Genomic DNA, 20,162 nt, shown 5'->3' with positions numbered 1-20,162 from the left:
AAATATAGCCCAGCTTTGAAATGAAGGGAATTGAGTCTGAGAATGGGGTACCAACTTAGGTTGGTTGAAGAATTAAGGATGCAAAGAAGTGCCTGCCCTAAATGTCACTATTTTCGCTACACAGTTCACAGCCTGACTTCAAAGCTGACATCTCAATCACATGTTGAACCGCTTGCTGTTGACCTTCACCTTGCTTCCTCTAACATCCTCTTATGACCACCTTATCAACTATCAAACCAACACACCTCAAACCTGCAAAGGCTGTCAGATCCCGCAACCCCACCATCCCTAGCAATTGCCTCGTGACTCTGGCTCTCGTCCTCAAACGAGGGTCACAGTTCATTAAGTTTGCTAAAGACACATCAACTACAGGAGACCACAATATTCAAAACTATCTGGACAGGGATGTTTATAATAGCAATCACGGGAGACAAGCTGAAGGATGACCCCCAGAGAATTGGTACAGTAAGTTCTGTTTTGCTCACGTGGACAAACACTGTGATACTTTCAAATAGAATGAATTAGATGTGTATGTTCTGCTATAAAAATGCAGGTAGTATTAAATGAAAAGTCCAAGTTCTAGATGAGAATGAATAGTGTGATTCCAGTTGTATGTAAAAATGTCTATATCCATCTTTGGATTCATTCAGATATACTTTCACTCGTTTGTTAAATATTTGTTATGCCCCCACCATGTGGTGCTGCCAGTGACCTGGGCAGGGGAAGTTCCTGCTCATATGAGGCTAATAATTTACTAGGATTGGGGAGACAGAGAAAAGAAATAGGGTTTCCATCTGGGGTGGTGAACGTGTCCTAGAACTACATAGAGGTAATGGTTGCACAACACTGTGAATGTACTTAATATACCACTGACTGATCCACTTTAAAATGGTCCATTTTAGGGAATTGCCTGGTGGTGCAGTGGTTAAAAGTCCACTCTGCCTGCCAGTGAAAGGGGCATAGGTTTGATCCCTGGCCCAGGAAGATCCCACATGCCAAGTGGAGCAACTAAGCCCATGAGCCACAACTACTGAGCCCATGTGCCACAACTACTGAAGCCCAAGCACCTGGAGCTGGTGCTCCACAACAAGAGAAGCCACCACAATGAGAAGCCTGTGCACTGCAACGAAGAGAAGACCCTGCTTGCTGCAACTAGAGAAAGCCCGCACACAGCAGGGAAGACACAACACAGTCAAATAAATAAATAAATAAATATTCAAAAATTTTTTAAAAAGTGTTGGTCACCTCTGAGAAGTGGAAATGAACAACCAAGGGCACACACGAGAATCTTTCCATGTAAATTTTTTACCTTAGCTGGGTATGATTGTCTTAAAAACAATAATTATACATGCTGTATCTAAATGCATATATAATGTGTGTGTATATATGCACGCACAGACGTACACATTATAGATGTGTAAATATGTGTACACAAATATGTACACGTTGTAGATGCATATATATATACATACACACAAACATGCAAATAATTAAGACTTGGAAAGAAAGGATAGAAGAGCATCTTCAGGAAAGCAATAGAAGGCAATTTAAATTTTCAAAATTTAAAATGTACAGAGATGGCGGGCTTAAGAGTGGATTAATTTTATGAAGTGGCTCTTAGGTACCAAATTTATGGAACATCTGTAGAGCAAACCACAATGCTAGGGTCTTCCTCGGTGCCAGCATTTCATAGCGATTAAGAGCCTGTGGGGATGCTTCACTGACCGCTGGCGGAGTGACGCTGAGCAAGGCACGAACAGCTTACCCACTTTATAGACGTATCATTTTATAGATATTTATAAAATGGGGAAGCTGTTCTCTTTATGCTAGGCCTACAGTAATTAGTTAATTAAGAAAACTTATATTGGGAATATTCTAAGATTTTCTTCTTTCTTTTACTTTTTGTTATTTACTGTCTCCCAAACTTTTCTGAAAATGTTACCTTCTAGGAAATGTTTTCCCTGCTTAATGATATTCTTTATTGTTAGTATCTGTCTATCCTTCCATCCATCCATCCTTCAATCTTTCCATCCATCCATCCTTCAGTACTTCCATCCATCTATCCATCATCCATCCATCATCCATCCATCCATCCATCCATCCATCCATCCATCCTTTTTATCTACCCATCCAATAAATATTCCAGAACCCTACCATTTATACAGAACTGTGGCAACTACCAAAAGGAACTGGACACCATTTCTGACCTCAATAGTCAGATACGAGACATGGGCACCAATATCTATCGCCCAACATGGAAAATGAGAACAGCCATACCAGGCGGTATTAAGGTGCTGAGTGAATGGGTGGCTGGGGAACAGCCTAGCCTACAGCCTCTGCTCTCTGGTTTTCTTAAGCCAAAAATGTCACAGTGGACCAGTGAGAAAAGAGTGGCACCCAACCAACCAGGGTTCAGAGTCCACCTCTTCCATTTATCTACTGGATGGCCTTGGAAAGGTCCTTTCACCTCTCTGACCCCCAGTTTTCAATGTTCTCATCTGTTAAGTGGAAATTATAATCCAACTACGGCAGCTACTGTGAGAATTATGGGAGCTCACAGGCATAAGGCCACTGGAATAGAGTGTCTTCAAAATACTGAGTCCTTCTGCTTCTCAGTAGCAAATAACTCCATATCTGAAACAAAACCTCAACATAAGACCCCCTCAAAGACACTCACACACCCTTTCTATTATGTATTTAGGCTGCCTTTGGAGGGAGAAGAACAGGACCTCAGGAAGATCTCTCTGAATCACAGCTTCCTCCTTCATCAGACAGGGAGAGAGAACCTTACCTTAGACAGATGGTGCAAAGATTCATGGAACCGTCAAGGTATTAGTCCACTACAAGGAATTTAACAATTTATCCAGGCTAGTTTCTTTTTCTTCCATCTCTTCCCCCAAAGCTGGGATACAGGCAGCCTTTCTTAGCACGACAGCGCTCACACAATGTAGCTTTACCCACTCCTTTGAGTTTCTTAACAGAGAAACGAATCTGCCCCCAAGGCTCCCTTCCCCACTTTCTCTGGCTTTTCTCATCTAGAGCTCTAGAGCTGTGTTGTCCAATACAGTGGCCATCAGCCACTCGTGGCTCTTTAGCCCTTGAAATGTAGTGAGTTCTAATCATCATAGGTTGTAAGTATAAAATATTGGACTCTGAAAATGAAGGATGAGAAAATGCAAAGTATCTCAATACTATCTTATGTTGATTACATGTTAAGATGATATTTTGGATATCATGGTTCAACAAAATACATTATTTTAAAAAATTGCATCTGTTTCTTCTTATTTTTTTCACTGTGGCCACCATGATATAGATGGCTCACATCACATTTCCTCCAGTGGACAACACTGCTCTAGAGCCTCCTTCCTTGCTGTTGAGGCCCCCCAGGTCCCGATTCTCACACCCTCCCAGGTTTCTAGGTTGAGGTGTACCTTTGAGAGAGTCCTTCTTGGCCCTAGCTGTCTCCACGAGCCCTCTTTAAGGTTCTGCTCCCAAGATCTCTGGATTACTACTACTCTGGGGATTGTTTTGGCCCCAATCTGTCTGTAGGATAAGATTGCAGTTCCCCCAAGGAGGGATTTCTGTAAGTAGTTATTACAATCAAGGGCCGTTTGGGTGGGATAGCCCTACAGTTAATGATGTCCCAAGGTGACCTCATGCATATCCATGAGGCTCATAAAATTCAATCATGGATGTATTAATGGGGTCTTGCGGGGGCTGGGGTCATGGACAAGAATATGACTGAACAGAGGAGAAAGTGCTCCTGGATATTCAGCTACAAGGAATTGGACAGGTTTCAGCTGAATAACGAAAGACCAAGAGCCTGAGAATTTTCTAGTGTGAAGGGAAGGGTGGGAGTGTAGAAACTAGCTCTCTGAACCATATCACCTGATTGTTCCTAATCTTTAACTTACCTTCTCCCATTCTGGAATTTTTGGAAGAAGTCCAGAAAAATCTCCCTCTTGATATCTTTTAGGATGGACACCATAGAGATTTACCAAATGATACAGTTGATTCCCAGATAGGACTCCTGGGTTTTACAGATGTGGACACTGAGCCACAGATGTGCTTAGGGACTTGCCAGTTTGGTGGGGAGAGTGGGACTTGAAGCAGTGCATCTGGGGGCTCGTTTTCTTGTCACTTTGGTGCCATGTTCTCATCTCACAGGCGTGGGTGTTTTCAGAATAAGAGGATTTAAGGTTTCCGTTTTTTCACATGGCAGCCCCCTTCCCCCCATCCTCTCCATCTCTGTCTCCGTCTCCACTTTACTTCTTTCTCTGCATCTTAATGACTCACTCTCTTTGTCAGTCTCTCTTGCATCATCTGTCTTCTTCTATCCCCCTTTCTCTCTCTGCCCTTGTCTCCTTTTCCCTCCTCTTCCTCTGTCTCTGCCTCATTCTAACTAGAAAATATATATATATACACACATATATATATTCCCTCTCCTCCTCTCTTTACTCACTCATTTTATTTTATTATAAATTTATTTATTTTATTTGTTTATTGGCTGTGTTGGGTCTTAATGTCTGCACACGGGCTTTCTCTAGTTGTGGTGAGCAGGGGCTACTCTTCATTGTGGTGTGTGGGCTCCTCATTGCGGTGGCTTCTCTTGTTGCAGAGCAGGGGCTCCAGGCACATGGGCTTCAGTAGTTGTGGCACACGGGCTCAATAGTTATGGCTCATGGGCTCTAGAGCATAGGCTCAATAGTTGTGGTGCATGGGCTTAGTTGCTCTGCGGTATGTGGGATCTTCCCGGACCAGGGCTTGAACCCGTGTCCCCTGCATTGGCAGGCAGATTCTTAACCACTGTGCCACCTAGGAAGTCCCTATTTTATTTTATTTTATTTTATTTTATTTTATTTTATATTTTATTTTTTCTTATTTTATTTTATTTTTATTGGAGTATAGTTGCTTTACAATGTTGTGTTAGTTTCTGCTGCACAGCAAAGTGATTCAGCCACACATATACATATATCCCCTCTTCTTTGGATTTCCTGCCCATTTAGGTCACTACAGAGCATTGAGTAGAGTTCCCTGTACTATACAGTCTGTTATTTTAAAACAGGAATGAGTATTGAAATCACCAGAGGGCTTTAAAGAAAATACAGACTCTCGGACTCCACCTTAGACCTACTGACGTATTTTTTAAAAACATCTTTATTGAGCTACAACTGATAAGCAAAAAAGAAATGGGACATGTCTACAGTATACATTTTGATGAGTTTGGAGATATGCCTACACCTTCGAAACCATCTCCACAATCAAAGTATCCATCACCTCCAAAAGCTTCCTCCTGCCCCTTTGTGTGTGTGTGTGTGTGCGTGTGTTAAGAACACTCAACATGAGATCCCATATCTTAACAAAATTTTAAGTGTACAAAACAGTATTGTTAACTGCAAGCACCATGTTGTACAGCAGGTCTCCAGAATGTATTCATCTTATGTGACTGAAACTTTATATGAACAACTACTTTGGAGCCCCTCACCTCTGCATTAGAACCACTGCTGTAAAGGCAGCCATCGTTCCTCGTGGGGAATCTTCCCTGGCACCAGGCTCTTACAAGTAGACAGAGCGAGCTGCCATCCTCTTTGCTAGAACCCAAACAGGGCTATTTCCAGACTGATACCAGCCATTCCTGCTGAAGGTAGAACCTTCATGAAGACAAGGGCTGTCTCTCTTTTCCTCAGACTTCTCATACGCTGAGAGATGACAGAGCCGTCCAGGTAATGATGTACTTGACAGCTTGGTGGGGGCAATGGTGGATGCTACTGGCACACCTAAGGCAAGATGGAGGATTTGTGGGGTCCAATGGGGGTGGAGGCAAAGTGCCTTTCCTGAAAAATTCTGCCTCCTTGGTGGTAACAGAATTTTCCTAAACCCCTTGCCTTGGGCTGTACAGGGGAGAAGGCAGCTAGCCAGTCCTTCAGCCACTGTAACTCATTTAATCCTCCCACAGAGCCCTATGTCACAGACACTATTATCCCTAGTTTAGAGAAGAGGACGTTAGGGTTCAGAGACGGCAGTGATTTGCCCAAGGTCATACAGCTGGTAATTGACAGAGCTAAGATATAAACCTGGAAGTTCTGACTTCAATCTCAGTACAGTCTCTGTCTCCCTGACCAGGAATGAGAAGGTGGATGCTCAGAGGTTCAGCAAGGAGCAGATGTTTGCAGTTTCTAAAACTGGTGCTAATGCCTAGAATAATCAAAGAAGGAGAAGGAGAAGAAGAAGAAGAAGGAGAAGGAGAAGGAGAAGGAGAAGGAGAAGAAGGAGAAGGAGAAGGAGAAGGAGAGGAAGAGGAAGAGGAAGAAGAAGAAGAAGAAGAAGGGGGAGGGGGAGGAGAAGGAGAAGAAGAAGAAAAGGAAAGGAAAGGAAAGGAAAGGAAAGGAAAGGAAAGGAAAGGAAAGGAAAGGAAAGAAAGGAAGGAGGAAGGAAGGAAGGAAGGAAAGAGAGAGAGAAAGAAAAAAAGAAAGAAAAAGAAAGAAAGAAAGAAAGAAAGAAAGAAAGAAAGAAAGAAAGAAAGAAAGAAAGAGAAAGAGAAAGAAAGAAAGGAAAATCTAGTAGAAAAACAGGGAAAAAGGAAATGAGTAGAGGGAGAAGGCTGGATGGCTTAATTTAACAAAAAGAGGAAGAAACACTCAGGTGCATGAGTGTTGAGATAAATACAAATTCTAGCAAAAGTCTTGTTATTTGACTAAAATCTATATTCAACTTTGACCTTGGCATTTGGGCAGGCAGTCCTACTGCCTCATTCAATATCTTTCCTGGACTCTACAAACGCCTGTTTGATCAATGGTTTTTGTGATCACCTAGGCTGTTTTCATTTTTCACATGCATAAAATGCATTTTAATATGCATAAAACATCAGTAATGCCAGCAAGGCATGTTTTAAAATTCATTTTTAATATGCTAATATTCACCTTTAAATAGGAGTATGCATTCTAGATATAACTGGTAAGCAAACCTTCCTATGTATTTTAAATGTAGAAATTATGTCAGTGAGTGTCTGATTTGCTAATGTAAAAGCAAAACCCAACAGTAATCAATGCTGCTGTGAAAACCATTACTTTTGTACGAAAAAGTCAGTTATTAAGAACTTTCAAGCTGATATACAGAATAAGGGAATTTATTTAATGAAAATTAGTAAAGTTAATTAGCTAGTTAACTTTCATAAGAACATTGTATTCCTTTAGGGTAAAAGATTGGTATGATTTAAATTATCATAAACAAGGCAGAAGAGTAGAGGTCAACTGTTTATGTATATCTATATCTATATCTGCATAATTGTGTGGTAATTCCAAATTCATGCTATTAAACAAAATCTTTAGGAATCATATTTATTCCATTTAGGTCGTGGATCTTCAATAAGCCCTATTTTAGAATTCTTCCAATAGTATGAGCATAAATTGAAAGCATACTGACAATTTTGAAGCTCTTAATGTTCACCATGTGAAACCATCTTTTTTCCTAGGTAAAGAATATAAAGAGCATAAGAAAAAGAAGAGGGACTTCTCCGGTAGCGCAGTGGTTAAGAATCCACCTGCCAATGCAGGGGACACAAGTTCGAGCCATGGTCTGGGAAGATCCCACGTGCTGCGGAGCAACTAAGCCCATGTGCCACAACTACTGAGCCCACATGCCACAAGTACTGGAGCCCACGCGCCTAGAGCCCGTGCTCCACAACAAGAGAAGCCATGGCAATGAGGAGCCCGTGCACCACAACGAAGAGTAGCCCCCACTCACTGCAACTAAAAAGAAAGCCCTCACACAGCAAAAAAGACCCAACACAGCCAATAAAATAAATAAATAAATAAATTTATAAAAAGAAAAGAAAAGAAAAGAAACAATTGACTTGTGAAAAATTGATGGGACAAAGAAACTTAGGTTTGGGGTGCTGTTAGTGAAGAATCTAAATAGAGTTTGGGTTTGGGGTAGTAAACCGAAGAAGTAACAAAGTTTATACAGGATTCTTGGCTCCGATCTTTGACGATAACGGTGTCCTTCTATCTCCAGATTCAGGGGGTGCACCTTTCACAGGAGAGATTTTATTTCCTGCTTTCAGGGGGACTGAGGAGGGTCAGAGTTTCCTTCTTACACCAGCTGTTTCTCAAGCAACTTCAATTCAAATTAATCAATATCCCATTGTGGCATATTTGGGGGCGACCCACCCTGAGCCCCACCAGAGAGCATCTGATTTGATAGCTGTTGATATTTGGATGGTTGTAATTTGGGGTCAGGGCTTTCTTTCACCATTTTTCTCAAAGGAAATTCTCATCTTACTGATAAAAACAGCAGAGACAAAATGATAGACATGTTTTCAACTTTTAAGAACATTAATTAAGAATACAGTAGGGTGAGACATAGAAAACAAAATTATGGTTACCAAAGGGGAAGTGAGGAGGGATAAATGAGGAGTAGGGAGTTAATAGAGACATACTACCATATCTAAAATAGACAAACAAGAAGGATTTACTATATAGCCCAGGGAACTACATTCAATATCTTATAATAAACTATAATGGAAAAAATTTTAGAAATGTGTATAACTGACACTTGGCTGTACACCTGAAACTAACACAATATTATAAATCAACTATACTTCAATTTGAAAAAAAAAAAAAAAAGAATACAGTAGGGTGAGGCATAGAAAACAAACTCATGGTTACCAAAGGGGAAGTGGGGAGGGATAAATGAGGAGTATGGGGTTAACAGGTATACACTACCACATCTAAAATAGATAAACAACAAGGATCTGCTGTATAGCACAGGAAAATACATTCAATATCTTATCATACACTATAATGGAAAATAATATGTGTATATATATATTTGTATCATCAAATCACTCTGCCGTACACCTGAAACTAACACAATATTGTAAATCAACTATACTTCAATTACAAAAAAATACAGTAGGGTGTGTTTCAGAATTCCCAATTAATCCTACTTTTCAGAGTTGTGAGATGTAAGTGGCTATAAATGGTGCATTGCTTATTCGCAGAACTGCACGGCCACCTGCAGCTCAACAGCTAGATCACCAAGGGCCACCAGAGAACAGTGGCCCACACTGAAGGTTCACAGAGCTTACACAGAGAGGCTTGTATCGGCAAAGCAAACCTGCTTCCCCAGGCAGCCTCCCTGGCATCCTGCAGGGGATTCTTCAGCCCCGGCTTTCAAAGACCAACAAGGTCCAAGACTTGGATGAATCTCTGGCTGCCCCAGAGATCCTTGTTGTCATGGAAACAACTGGAAATTCTTCACAAGGTCTTTTCTAATCTTTGTCTTATTGAATGCCAGTTCATCAAGTGTTTCTTTTTGTGTGTGCCTTCCCTGTGGAAGGGAGGTGGTCTGGCTTTGGGGCAGAGAAAGAGAGAGAGAGAGAGAGAAAGGATGAAGGAAGAGGAGGAGGGGGAGGGGAGAAGGGAGATGAGAAGGAGAAGGGGCATTAGAAGTAGGATGGGGAAGGGAGAAGGAGGAGACCGGGGCTGATGGAAAAAGAGAAGGAGGAAAGGAGGAGGGGCGAAGGAGGAGGAGATAGGGAGGAGACAGGGGTTGTGGCTATAAAATCCTGAGGATGAGCTGGTGGACCATTGGTTCCTGAAGGGAGAAGCATGGCCCTGCCTGTGAGGCTTCTGTTGGTGTGGGTCTGCCAGCTCCACGGTGAGGTCAGTCTCCAACATGGAGGTGAGGAGTGATGTGACAGCATGTGGGGTCGGGCGTTTAAAAACCTCTTCTGCCATGTGTATTCAAATCAGAGATGCCATGAAGGGTAAGGACCATTCTTATTTCATGTACCCTCAGAAAGAAAGAGACACTCTTTGTATTTTTTGGAAACAGAATAGACACCATCCACTGATAGGCTTTTTTTAAAAAATAAGAAGATTCAGGGAATAAAAATGCAAGGACAGGAATGTAAATTAGAAAATTTTGTTGACAGAAGTCATGTTACTTGATCACCATGTAAGTCTTCTTTCATGCTAATACATGTTAAATGCCTTATGGAGAGATTTTGAATTGGATCTAATTTTTGGAAAGCCTATTCAATTCTTTTACCAAAATCATGTTGTCTTCAACAATTATAAAGTGACAATATGAGAAGGGATTTCAATCTGGGTACATTTCTTACATGTCTGAAGAGGCTTACACATAGCTGTGAAAAAATTTTTCATGGAATGGCCAAAAACTATGATCTTGCACAAACTACTTTCAAGTATTCTTCAGGCCATCTTTGCACTGAAAGAGAAATCAAACATAGTGTTGATAAATTTTTTTAAGGAAAAGATGCTCTTGGTGTAACTATGACCACTGCTTCTTATCAGAATTTTTTACACCTATTGAAAAATAACACTGTTGACTTGTACATAAGTTTTTTTACTGAGCTATCACCCTTGTACATACATAAAAAAGGAAATAAACATGAAAGAAGCTGGTTAAGATGATCCTAAAATTTCTTTACGTTTAGTGTCTGGCCTCCTGAATTATCAATGTCACATTTTTCCACATAACATTATCTTTTTGCTGCAGAACCTTAGCGATTGCAGTGATCTGTTCTCAAAACAATGTAGAAAAGAATTAAAACCCATTGGTCCTGGGCAGGTGAGCTGGTCTTTACAATTACGTAGTGATGGTCTGTCTACTTTCGAGTCTTCAGAACTGTTGCTTACTTATTCACTACCTCTCTCTCCTCTCACAACCTAAAGGTTAAGAGAGCCTGTTCTTGCCTCTGGGGGTTTCTTTTGAGCCACTCACATGCATACTACAAGTTTTGACGCTGACCTTATGAATAGCTTCATATTTAGTGCAGTCAATAACCACCATGTCCCCATAGCAATCGGGTCTGCAGAAAATAAGATGCCAACAACTGTAAAAGGCATTCTGATTTCAGAGACACTTGAACTTAAAAAGCCATACATTTTAGTGTTTTAGAAGTGACAAGGTGGTAGGTCTCGGATCCTGTCAGGTGCACAGGAAGCAGAGATTAAACGGCTTGAGTATCTCCATTCAGTGAGTTCACAGGTTAAAGGGAAGACAGACGATGGACTGTAAGTCCCAACAGCCTATATGCCTGTCTGGAGGTTGGAGACGTAATTGACCTGGCGAGGCTTCACAGAGGGCTCCTTTGAGTGATCTTGTTCCAGGACTAGAAATTTGCCATGCACAAAATGTACCTTCTCCACTATGACAAGCTGTTGGGCGTACTCAGAGATCCCATGGTAGTGGGGTCCCCTGCAGGAAAGACTGTGCAGGTGGGCAGACCCTGACACGCAACGTGAACCCAAAGTTCTGGGAGTGTCCATCCGTTGCCGGTTTCCATTCAGGCTCCTATGGGATCGGACCGCCCACTGGATAATAGTTAAACTTCAGCAAAGGTTTGTGCTAAAATGTGAATCTTGCGTTGCAAGAGCCTTTATTAGTTTATGGGAGGCGAGGGGGAGGTAGCCCAGAGTTTCTGGGCATCCCCCCTCCTTTGCTCAGCCCCCTCCAGGCAGGGTCCTCTCCTAACTCCGTCTGTAACCTCCAGCAAGCCTCTGAGCCTCAGATGCTCTGAGTTCCTACATCTGAAACCAAAGAAGAATTCTTCCTCCCTTCCCATCCCAGGGTTAATTCTATTTTTAATGTATCGAGCAACTTCTATACTGTCCTCCATAGTGGCTGCACCATTTTACATTCCTGCCACGGGTGCTTCATAATTCTTTGCTATTACGATCGGGTCAGGTTTTCTTTTAAAATTATTGAAAATCTTTGTGTCATGCAAACATTCCCACATACTCAAAAGAAGTGTCTGATGCCCTCCCTTCTGTGAATGGCAGGAAAAAAAAAACTCTAGCGTTAAGCAGATAGGGATGTTTGAGTGAGGCTCACGTTATAATTTTATAGCACATGCAATACAAGTGTCTTGTACACTGGCCTGAATCTTACTGACGACGGACGATAGTGATGAAATGATGGTGATGATGGGGGCGGTGATGATATTGCAGTAGTAATAACATTGTTGATAACACTAGCAACTATATGCGATTAAGTGCTTTCTTTGTTCCAGGCACTATTCTAAGTACTTTATATGCCTGATGCATCTGTTTCTCATAACAATCTCCTGGGGGAGGTAAAACTATTGCTCTCATTTTATAGAAGAAAATCTGAGGCTCAGAGGGTCTGGGTCATGTACCGAAAGTCACACAGCTAGCTAATGACACCTGGGATTCGAGCTAAAGAGTCTGAGAAACCATATTTTTTTTGCTACATCTTTACTCTGTCAATTTATGTCTACATGTCCTCCTACTGGAATCCTTTAGACTTGTACGTGGCCCCTTTGTGCCGTGTTTCCTGCTACCAGGGGGAGAAAGAATGTTTTTTGTGTTTTACAGGTTGCCTGTTCAAAATTTACAGGCAAATAAATACACACCCATTGAGATCCTGGCTGTGTTCTCATCTTAGAAAAGAGCAGTTGAAGATTTGTGAACAATGGGCTGTCCACGTATTATGACATGCCCTAGCGCTTTCTTTGAGATTTCTTGTAACGTCAATATTTGTAACCAAGCAGGACCCCATGGGGGCCTTTCCCTATATCCTCTGCTTTAGCTCCTCTCTGAAGTAGCTAGATAATAGTATTTGACATACATTTCATGAGTTGTTTTGCGGATGTAAAAAAAAAAAAACCCTCCCTCTCCAACAAATGGAAGGTGTTAACTACTTGACAGTCTGAGCACACAGCCCCCAGGCCTCCTGGAGCCTAAGGACCCATAATGAACCCCTGTGACACCACCCTGCTGCCTCCCCATCAGCCAGTCAGAGAATTGTGTGCAAGCTGATCACATACCCTGTATCGCCCCCATCCCTCACCTGGCTTTTTTTTTTTTTTTTAACAAATTTTGTTTGTTTGTTTTTAATATTTATTTACTTATTTATTTTATTTGGCTGCACCGGGTCTTCGCTGCAGCAGGCAAGCTCCTTAGCTGTGGCTCTTGTGGGCTCCTTAGTTGTAGCATTCAAACTTGCAGTTGTGGCATGCATGCAGGATCTAGTTCCCTGAGCAGGGATTGAACTCAGGCCCCCTGCATTGGGAGCATGGAGTCTTAACCACTGTGCCACCAGGGAAGTTCCTCACTTGGCTTTTCCTTTTTTTTTTTTTATTGGCTGTGTTGGGTCTTTTTTTTTTTTTTTTGCTGTGCGCGGGCTTTCTTTTTAGTTGCAGTGAGTGGGGGCTACTCTTCGTTGTGGTGCGTGGACTCCTCATTGCCGTGGCTTCTCTTGTTGTGGAGCACGGGCTCTAGGCACGTGGGCTTCAGTAGTTGCAGCACATGAGCTCATTAGTTGTGGCTCACGGGCTCTAAAGCGCAGGCTCAATAGTTGTGGCGCACGGGCTTAGTTGCTCCGCGGCATGTGGGATCTTCCTGGAGTGGGGATCGAACCCGTGTCCCCTGCATTGGCCGGTGGATTCTCCACCACTGCACCACCTAGGAAGCCCCTCACTTGACTTTTAAAAGTACTTTGCCGAAACCCTTAGGGGAGCTCAGGGCTTTTCAGGGCATGAGTCAGCTCGTCTCCTTGCTTGGCCTTGCAATAAACCTTTCTCTGCTCCAGGCTTGGACGTTTCAGTGTGTTTGGCCTCACTGCGTACACGGGCACACGAACTTGCCTTAACATATTTGGTGAATAGCAAAGTCTCCTAAACTTGAATTCTGGACAAATTTGGAATGTATATAACTTCTTTATGGTTTGTGGAAAACTATTGCAAACTTGAATGAGTCTTCCATCTGATAGGAGAGAAAGTAATCATCATTACTGTAAGAAGAGAAGGCCTTATCAATGTAATCAAATCGTCACCATGTTTGAAGTGCTAGCTAAGTACTGTCTACTGGGCAGAGCCCTGACATGTTTCGATTTAATCTTCACAACAAATCTATAAAATTGATGAAAAGACCCTTTTTTAACAGATGCTAAAACTAATTGGATCACACTTTAAAAGTGAAGGACAGTTAAGCAAATGTTTGCTTCAAATTGTACTTTCCAGAGAGTACTGAAAAGAAATAAAGTAAAACAAAACAAAAAGGGAAATACTGGTGAAATGATAAAACACGTTTTTCCTATTATGTGGTTTATTTTATAGGGAAGTGTGGAAAAAGTAAATCATTTACTTTTGACTGCTGAGGTTTTTGTTTCGTTTTGTTTTGTTTTAAAAATAACTTTAGGGCTTCCCTGGTGGCACAGTGGTTAAGAATCCACCTGCCAATGCAGGGGACACGGGTTTGAGACCTGGTCCTGGAAGATCCCACATGCCTCAGAGCAACTAAGCCTGTGCACCATAACTACTGAGCCTGCGCTCTAGAGCCTGTGAGCCACAACTATTGAGCCTGTGTGCCACAACTACTGAAGCCCACGCACCTAGAGCCTGTGCTCCACAAGAGAAGCCACCACAGTGAGAAGCCTGCACACACCAATGAAGAGTAGCCTCCACTCGCCACAACTAGAGAAAGCCCGCGCAGCAACGAAGACCCAACATAGCCAATAAAAATAAATTAATTAATTAATTAAATTAAAAGAAATAACTTTAATCATTCTTTATTCATTAACAATATTTGGAAAATACAGTTAGAGCAAAAGGAAAAAAGTAGAAATTACCCACAATCACACTACTGAAAATAAGCATTGAAATTTTGATGTATTGCCTTCAAAATATTATTATTCTTTTTAAAAACCTTTTTTATTTTTCTATAAAACAAATTTTTAATTGAAGTATAGTTGATTTACAATGTCGTGTTAGTTTCAGGTGTACACTACAGTGATTCATTTATACACATATGGTTTTTTTTTCAGATTCGTTTCCCTTATAGGTTACTACAAAATATTGAGTAGAGTTCCCTGTGCTATACAGTAGGTCCTTGTTGGTTATCTATTTTATATATAGTCATGTGTATATGTTAATATCCCCAAATATTATTGTTCTAACTAAAGTCAGATATTTCATTTTTATTTTATTTTAAAGGCTAAACCTAGTGAAATAAATATTTGTTTAAAATTGTGTCTTTCAGGTGAATATTCACCAACTATGGGTGAGTTAATCAAAACTCTTTCTAAATTTTGCAATAAGATGTGAAGCCGTTGAATACTGTACTTCTTTTCCTGGTAAGAAATCATGTTTTTCATGAAACTACTATTTTATGTCCTTGTATATAAGATAAAGTACATTCCATGTAAAAGAATAGTTAAGGAAAAAGCAGAAGAGAAAAATCGTGATTTTACTATCTATTAAACATAGTATCTGCTTTACTGCTAATATTTTTGAGTGATCAAATATTTCATTACATACAGCTTCATAATGTGATTTTATTCTTGCAAAAATAGAGTCTTCTGTAGTATAATGAAATAGAAAATGCCTTTTGTCACCTAAAGATGAAGTACAAATGTTTCCATATCTATTTATGTGATCATCTTTGTAGATGCCTACGTGATATTATAAAGCTATATTATATTTTTAAATTCCCTTAGTGATTGACATTTTTGGCTTTTTTTTTTTTACTGTTATTAACCATGCTGAAATGAACATCTTTTTTTTAAGCTCTTTATTGGAATATAACTGCTTTACACTCTTGTACCAGTTTTTGAGGTACACCAAAGTGAATCAGCTGTATCTATACATATATCCCCTTATCCCCTCCCTCTCACGACTCCCTCCCCACCTCCCTGTCCTGGCCCTCTAAGGCATCACCCATCATCGAGTTGATCTCCCTTTGTTATACAGCAACTTCCCACTAGCCATCTACTTTACAGTTGGTAGTGTATATATGTCTATGCTACTCTCTCACCTCGTCCCAGCTTCCCCTTCGCCCCGCCCAACCTCGTGTCCTCCAGTCCATTCTCTGCATCTGCATCTTCATTCTTGCCCTGTCACTGGGTGAAATGAACATCTTTAACCATAATGTCATTCCAACTGAAATCAGGAAAGCACAGAGGTGTCTATTGTAAACAGTACTAATATTATTCTAACATATGTGGCATTCCCAAAAGGACATAATCTGTAAGCCTACAGAATATACCAGGCAAAATTATTTTATGATTGTATACTTAGAAGCCTAGGAAAACCAGTAAAGATGACTAGCTTTTGAAAGAGAATCAGGCCATATGGCTGGATTTAAGATAGACATACAACAGTCAATAGTTTTTCTCTATACTTGTAAGAATCAACTAGACGTTGATAGAAAAGGAAATCATTTTGTTTTACATCAATGTCAAAAAATGCTTTGGGGTTACATCAGCAAGAAACATACGGGCCTTATATAAAGTAAATGATAAAATCATATTGAAGAACATAAAGTAATTTTTTTAAAAAATAGAAGATCATGCCATGTTCTTGGCTGGAAAACATGAGGATAGTAAAATAAATGTCAGCTTCGATTTTTGTTTTTCAGAAACTATAACTCACCTTCCAGAAGTCAAAGGTAAGTTGATCAGAAAACCTCTGCTAAAAAGCATATTTTCTTTTAATTTTGTAAAAATGGGGAAATCAGTGGGGTTTTTTCCTGGTAAAAAGTCTTTTTTCTCTTTTCATAAAATGTAATATAAGTACCTTGTAAACAAATAAAAAAAAAAAACAAGAAAGAGAAATCACTCTGAACTTTCACTGGCGCTATATGTTTCTACTCTTTAATTTCTGCCAATCTGATAGAGAACACCTGACTTTAAAGTTCATATAGAAAAACTCATATAGAAAAAAAAATGTAGTAATTAGGAATATTATGAACAAAAGTATCAATAGTACTGGGGTGGAGAAACACATTGTATTATCAGATATTTAAACAAACCACAAATATAGTAATATAAATAGCTTGGCATCAGCCTAGAAAGTGTCTAATAATAATAATAAAGAAGAGGAGAAGAGGAAGAATGAGAAGAAGAAGGAGAAATATTTACTGTTGCCTATTGGCTCCAGACCCTGTTCATTTTACCACCATCTACCTCCCCAGTAATTTCAAGACCTTGATAGAAAATATAGAATGGATCCCAGGATATTTTAAAATCAAATACATGGTTTCAAATGTGTGGATGGTTAAATGTGCCGGTGGTTCATTTTATCATCAGTTTGTCTTATTGAATATCTACTTGGAAGAAAATGAAGTTGCACTCCCTTCTTGTACCATATACAAAAATAAATTCCTATCCAATCAAGTATTAAATGTAGAAGAAACAAAAATCATTTAATGTAAGAAGAAAATGGATGAAAATATAGATGTGCCCTAAGAACCAGGAGATCTTTTATAGCAGACATGAATCATCTCTTAGAAAAGTCACCATTTAAAAAGTGTATAAATGCTTCATGCTGGTGAAAATTCAGGTAAAAGAGCTCATTGGTGGGAAATACGAATTGCTATTATCCTTTGAGAACGTAGTATCCATCGATGTTAAAAATTCACATATGGACTTCCCTGGTAGCACAGTGGTTAAGAATCTGCCTGCCAATGCAGGGGACACAGGTTCAAACCCTGGTCTGGGAAGATCCCACATGCCAAGGAGCAACTAAGCCTGTGTGCCACAACTACTGAGGCTGCGCCCTAGAGCCTGAGAGCTACAGCTTATGAGCCCATGCTCCACAACTACTGAAGCCTGCGTGCCTAGAGTCCATGCTCTGCAACAAAAGAAGCCACCGCAATGAGAAGCCCACTCACTGCAATGAAGAGTAGCCCCCACTCGCCACAACTAGAGAAAGCCCATGCACAGCAACGAAGACCCAGCACAGCCAATAAATAAAAATAAATTAATTAATTAATTTTAAAAATTCATATACACTTTAACTTAATAACCTTGCTTTGGGGATTGTGTTCTATAGAAACAAATGCTTTAATGCATAAGGATTTACATATTGGGATGTTTGCAGCACTTTATTTACAGCAGGGGAACAAATCTGAATACAGGAAATATTGAATAAGTTGTGGTAAAATCCATATCACAGAATAAGAACCAGCAATAGAAATGAGAGCTACAAAAGTTAAAAGGATAAGTTTAAAAGGATTTCTTTGATATGTTAAGTTGGAGAGTCAAGTTATGGATATAAAGCATGATTCATTTTGGGAGGGAGAAAAAAATCTGTGTATGTGTGCCTCTGTATCTCTGTGTGTGAATAATTAATAATAATAATAATAAATGTATATATGTTGTATAGTTTTATATATGTTTTATGGATGGAGATAGGTGATAGATAGATAGATAGTTAGATAGATGATAGATGATAGATAGATAGATAGATAGATAGATAGATAGATAGATAGATGATAGATAGATACCCACATGGGCATGGAGAAAAGTGTGGAAAGATACAAACCAGGCTACATACATTGTGTGTGTATGAGTGTGTATGATGGTAGAAGAGGGTAAAGAAAAGAGATACTGTGGATGGTGGTTATCATTTAGTAGATGCCCACATTCATATTTCTAAGCTTAAGGTATATTTCTGGAACTGGGGCCAAATGCTAAGCAAAATTTCAAGACTGTTTATGTCATGAGGAAAAGTGGGACAGAAGTAGGAATATAAAACAAGCAAACAAAAACTTTGATTAGTAGAGGTCCAACAGCTCTGCAATAGTGTGACTCGATATTGTTCAACAGAACCAGGTCCTAGCTCTAAGTCAGGGTGCAACCCTGCCCCCCACCCTGCATGGGACAGGAAAGTAACTTTGTAACATCTCAACTAACAGTCCCAGAGAGGGATGAAGCATTTTTGTTTCCTCTAGGTGGCACGTGTTTCTTTCCGTTCCACTACAAAGGTGGGCTCTTCCATGACTGTGTCAAGTTCAACGCAAAACACAAGTGGTGCTCCTTGAATGAAACTTATGAAGGATATTGGAAGTATTGTTCTGAAGAAGGTGAGTGTCTTGCCTCTGAATACAAAGTGGCCATTTTGATCTCAGGGGCTGAGGGTCCATGAGAGCACAAGAGGGTTCTGAAAAGGGACCCCACAGTCAATTAAATTGTGAAAATAAGGGATGCACCATTCTCCAACAGTATGAAAATCTCATTGCACCAAACGTATATTATGAATGCTTCAACCACCTTACCTTGAAAAGAAATCTTTCAGCAGAACCTCAATCCCTCGCCAATACTGTTTCCATATGCTTTTGGTGGAACAGAGCAGAGCAGATGGAGTGGGAACTGTGTGCGTGTGTGTGTGTGTGTGTGTGTGTGTGTGTGTGTGTGTGTGAGTGAGAGAGAGGGGAAGAGATGGCGAAGAGGAGGTACAAAATAGAAAGAATTCTGATTTTCATTGCTTCTCCCTTCTCTGTAGACTTCGCAAAATGTGTGTTTCCTTTCTGGTACAGACACATGATATACTGGGGATGTACCGAGGACGGGGACACATTTGGGAAACCATGGTGTTCACTCACCCAGAATTATAACAAGGACAAGGTTTGGAAATACTGTCTTTGATGGTGCGATTTATTGGGGCAGGGGATGAAGAGATTTCATTGTTCTCATGGGAAAGATTCTACAGTTTTTGTTGGGAAAGGAAGAAGTAAGACCCTCATTAAAAGGGTTTTTCCTGAGATCTGAGCTGAAGGCAATTCGGCTGTAAATAAGTTGGGGTTTTGATCATGGACTATGAGGTTTTGATATGGAAACCTATATTCTAGCCTCAGCATTTTTCTTGCTAACCGTGTAAAAGCAGACCCTTAAAAAAAGTGGATGGACTTCGGGTGATAATGAGGTATCAGTGTAGGTTCATAGATGGTAACAGATGTTGGGGGATGTTGATCAGGGGCAGGCTGTGCGTGGGTGGGTGTGAGGGTTATACGGGACATCTCTGTATCTTCTGCTCAGTGTTGCTATGAACCTAAACCGGCTCTAAAAATAAAGTGCATTAAAATTCATTACTTTAATACATAATTTAAAAAAAAAAGTTATTTATTTGGTTGCACCGGGTCTCAGTTGCAGCAGGCAGGCTCCTTAGTTGTGGCGTGTGAACTCTTAGTTGCAGCATGCATATGGGATCTAGTTCCCTGACTAGGGATCGAACCTGGGCCCCCTGCATTAGGAGCGCAGAGTCTTAACCACTGAGCCACCAGGGCAGTCCCACATAATTTCTTTAAACAGAAAAAAAAAGTGATAATTGAGGTGGGACTTGAGGTAGAAACATAGGTGTTGACGAGGGGAAGTGTTAAAGTGAGGCTCAAAGC

At 40.4% G+C, this 20,162-nt stretch overlaps 2 protein-coding genes across 2 annotated transcripts in view; one reads left to right on the top strand and one right to left on the bottom strand.

Annotated features, from left to right (window-relative positions):
* The window catches only part of ELSPBP1 (epididymal sperm binding protein 1), a 63,378-nt gene that overhangs the window by 27,376 nt on the left and 15,840 nt on the right, over window positions 1-20,162 (bottom strand). The window lies entirely within an intron of this gene.
* LOC130838131 (binder of sperm protein homolog 1-like) lies at window positions 15,047-19,416 on the top strand. The gene is made up of 3 exons (XM_057710891.1): window positions 15,047-15,050; window positions 18,723-18,854; window positions 19,274-19,416. The coding sequence occupies exons 1-3, from the start codon at window positions 15,047-15,049 to the stop codon at window positions 19,414-19,416; spliced, it is 279 nt and encodes a 92-aa protein (XP_057566874.1).

Source organism: Hippopotamus amphibius, chromosome 16, assembly GCF_030028045.1.
Source record: "Hippopotamus amphibius kiboko isolate mHipAmp2 chromosome 16, mHipAmp2.hap2, whole genome shotgun sequence".
NCBI lineage: Eukaryota > Metazoa > Chordata > Mammalia > Artiodactyla > Hippopotamidae > Hippopotamus > Hippopotamus amphibius.
Note: the sequence above shows the minus strand (reverse complement) of the source record. Positions and strands in the feature narration are given on the sequence as shown.

Bases quoted from the DNA above. Each gene is read 5' to 3' on its own strand.
- LOC130838131 (XM_057710891.1), top strand. The intron at 18,855-19,273 runs GTGAGTGTCTTG...CCTTCTCTGTAG, and splicing joins GAAGTATTGTTCTGAAGAAG to ACTTCGCAAAATGTGTGTTT.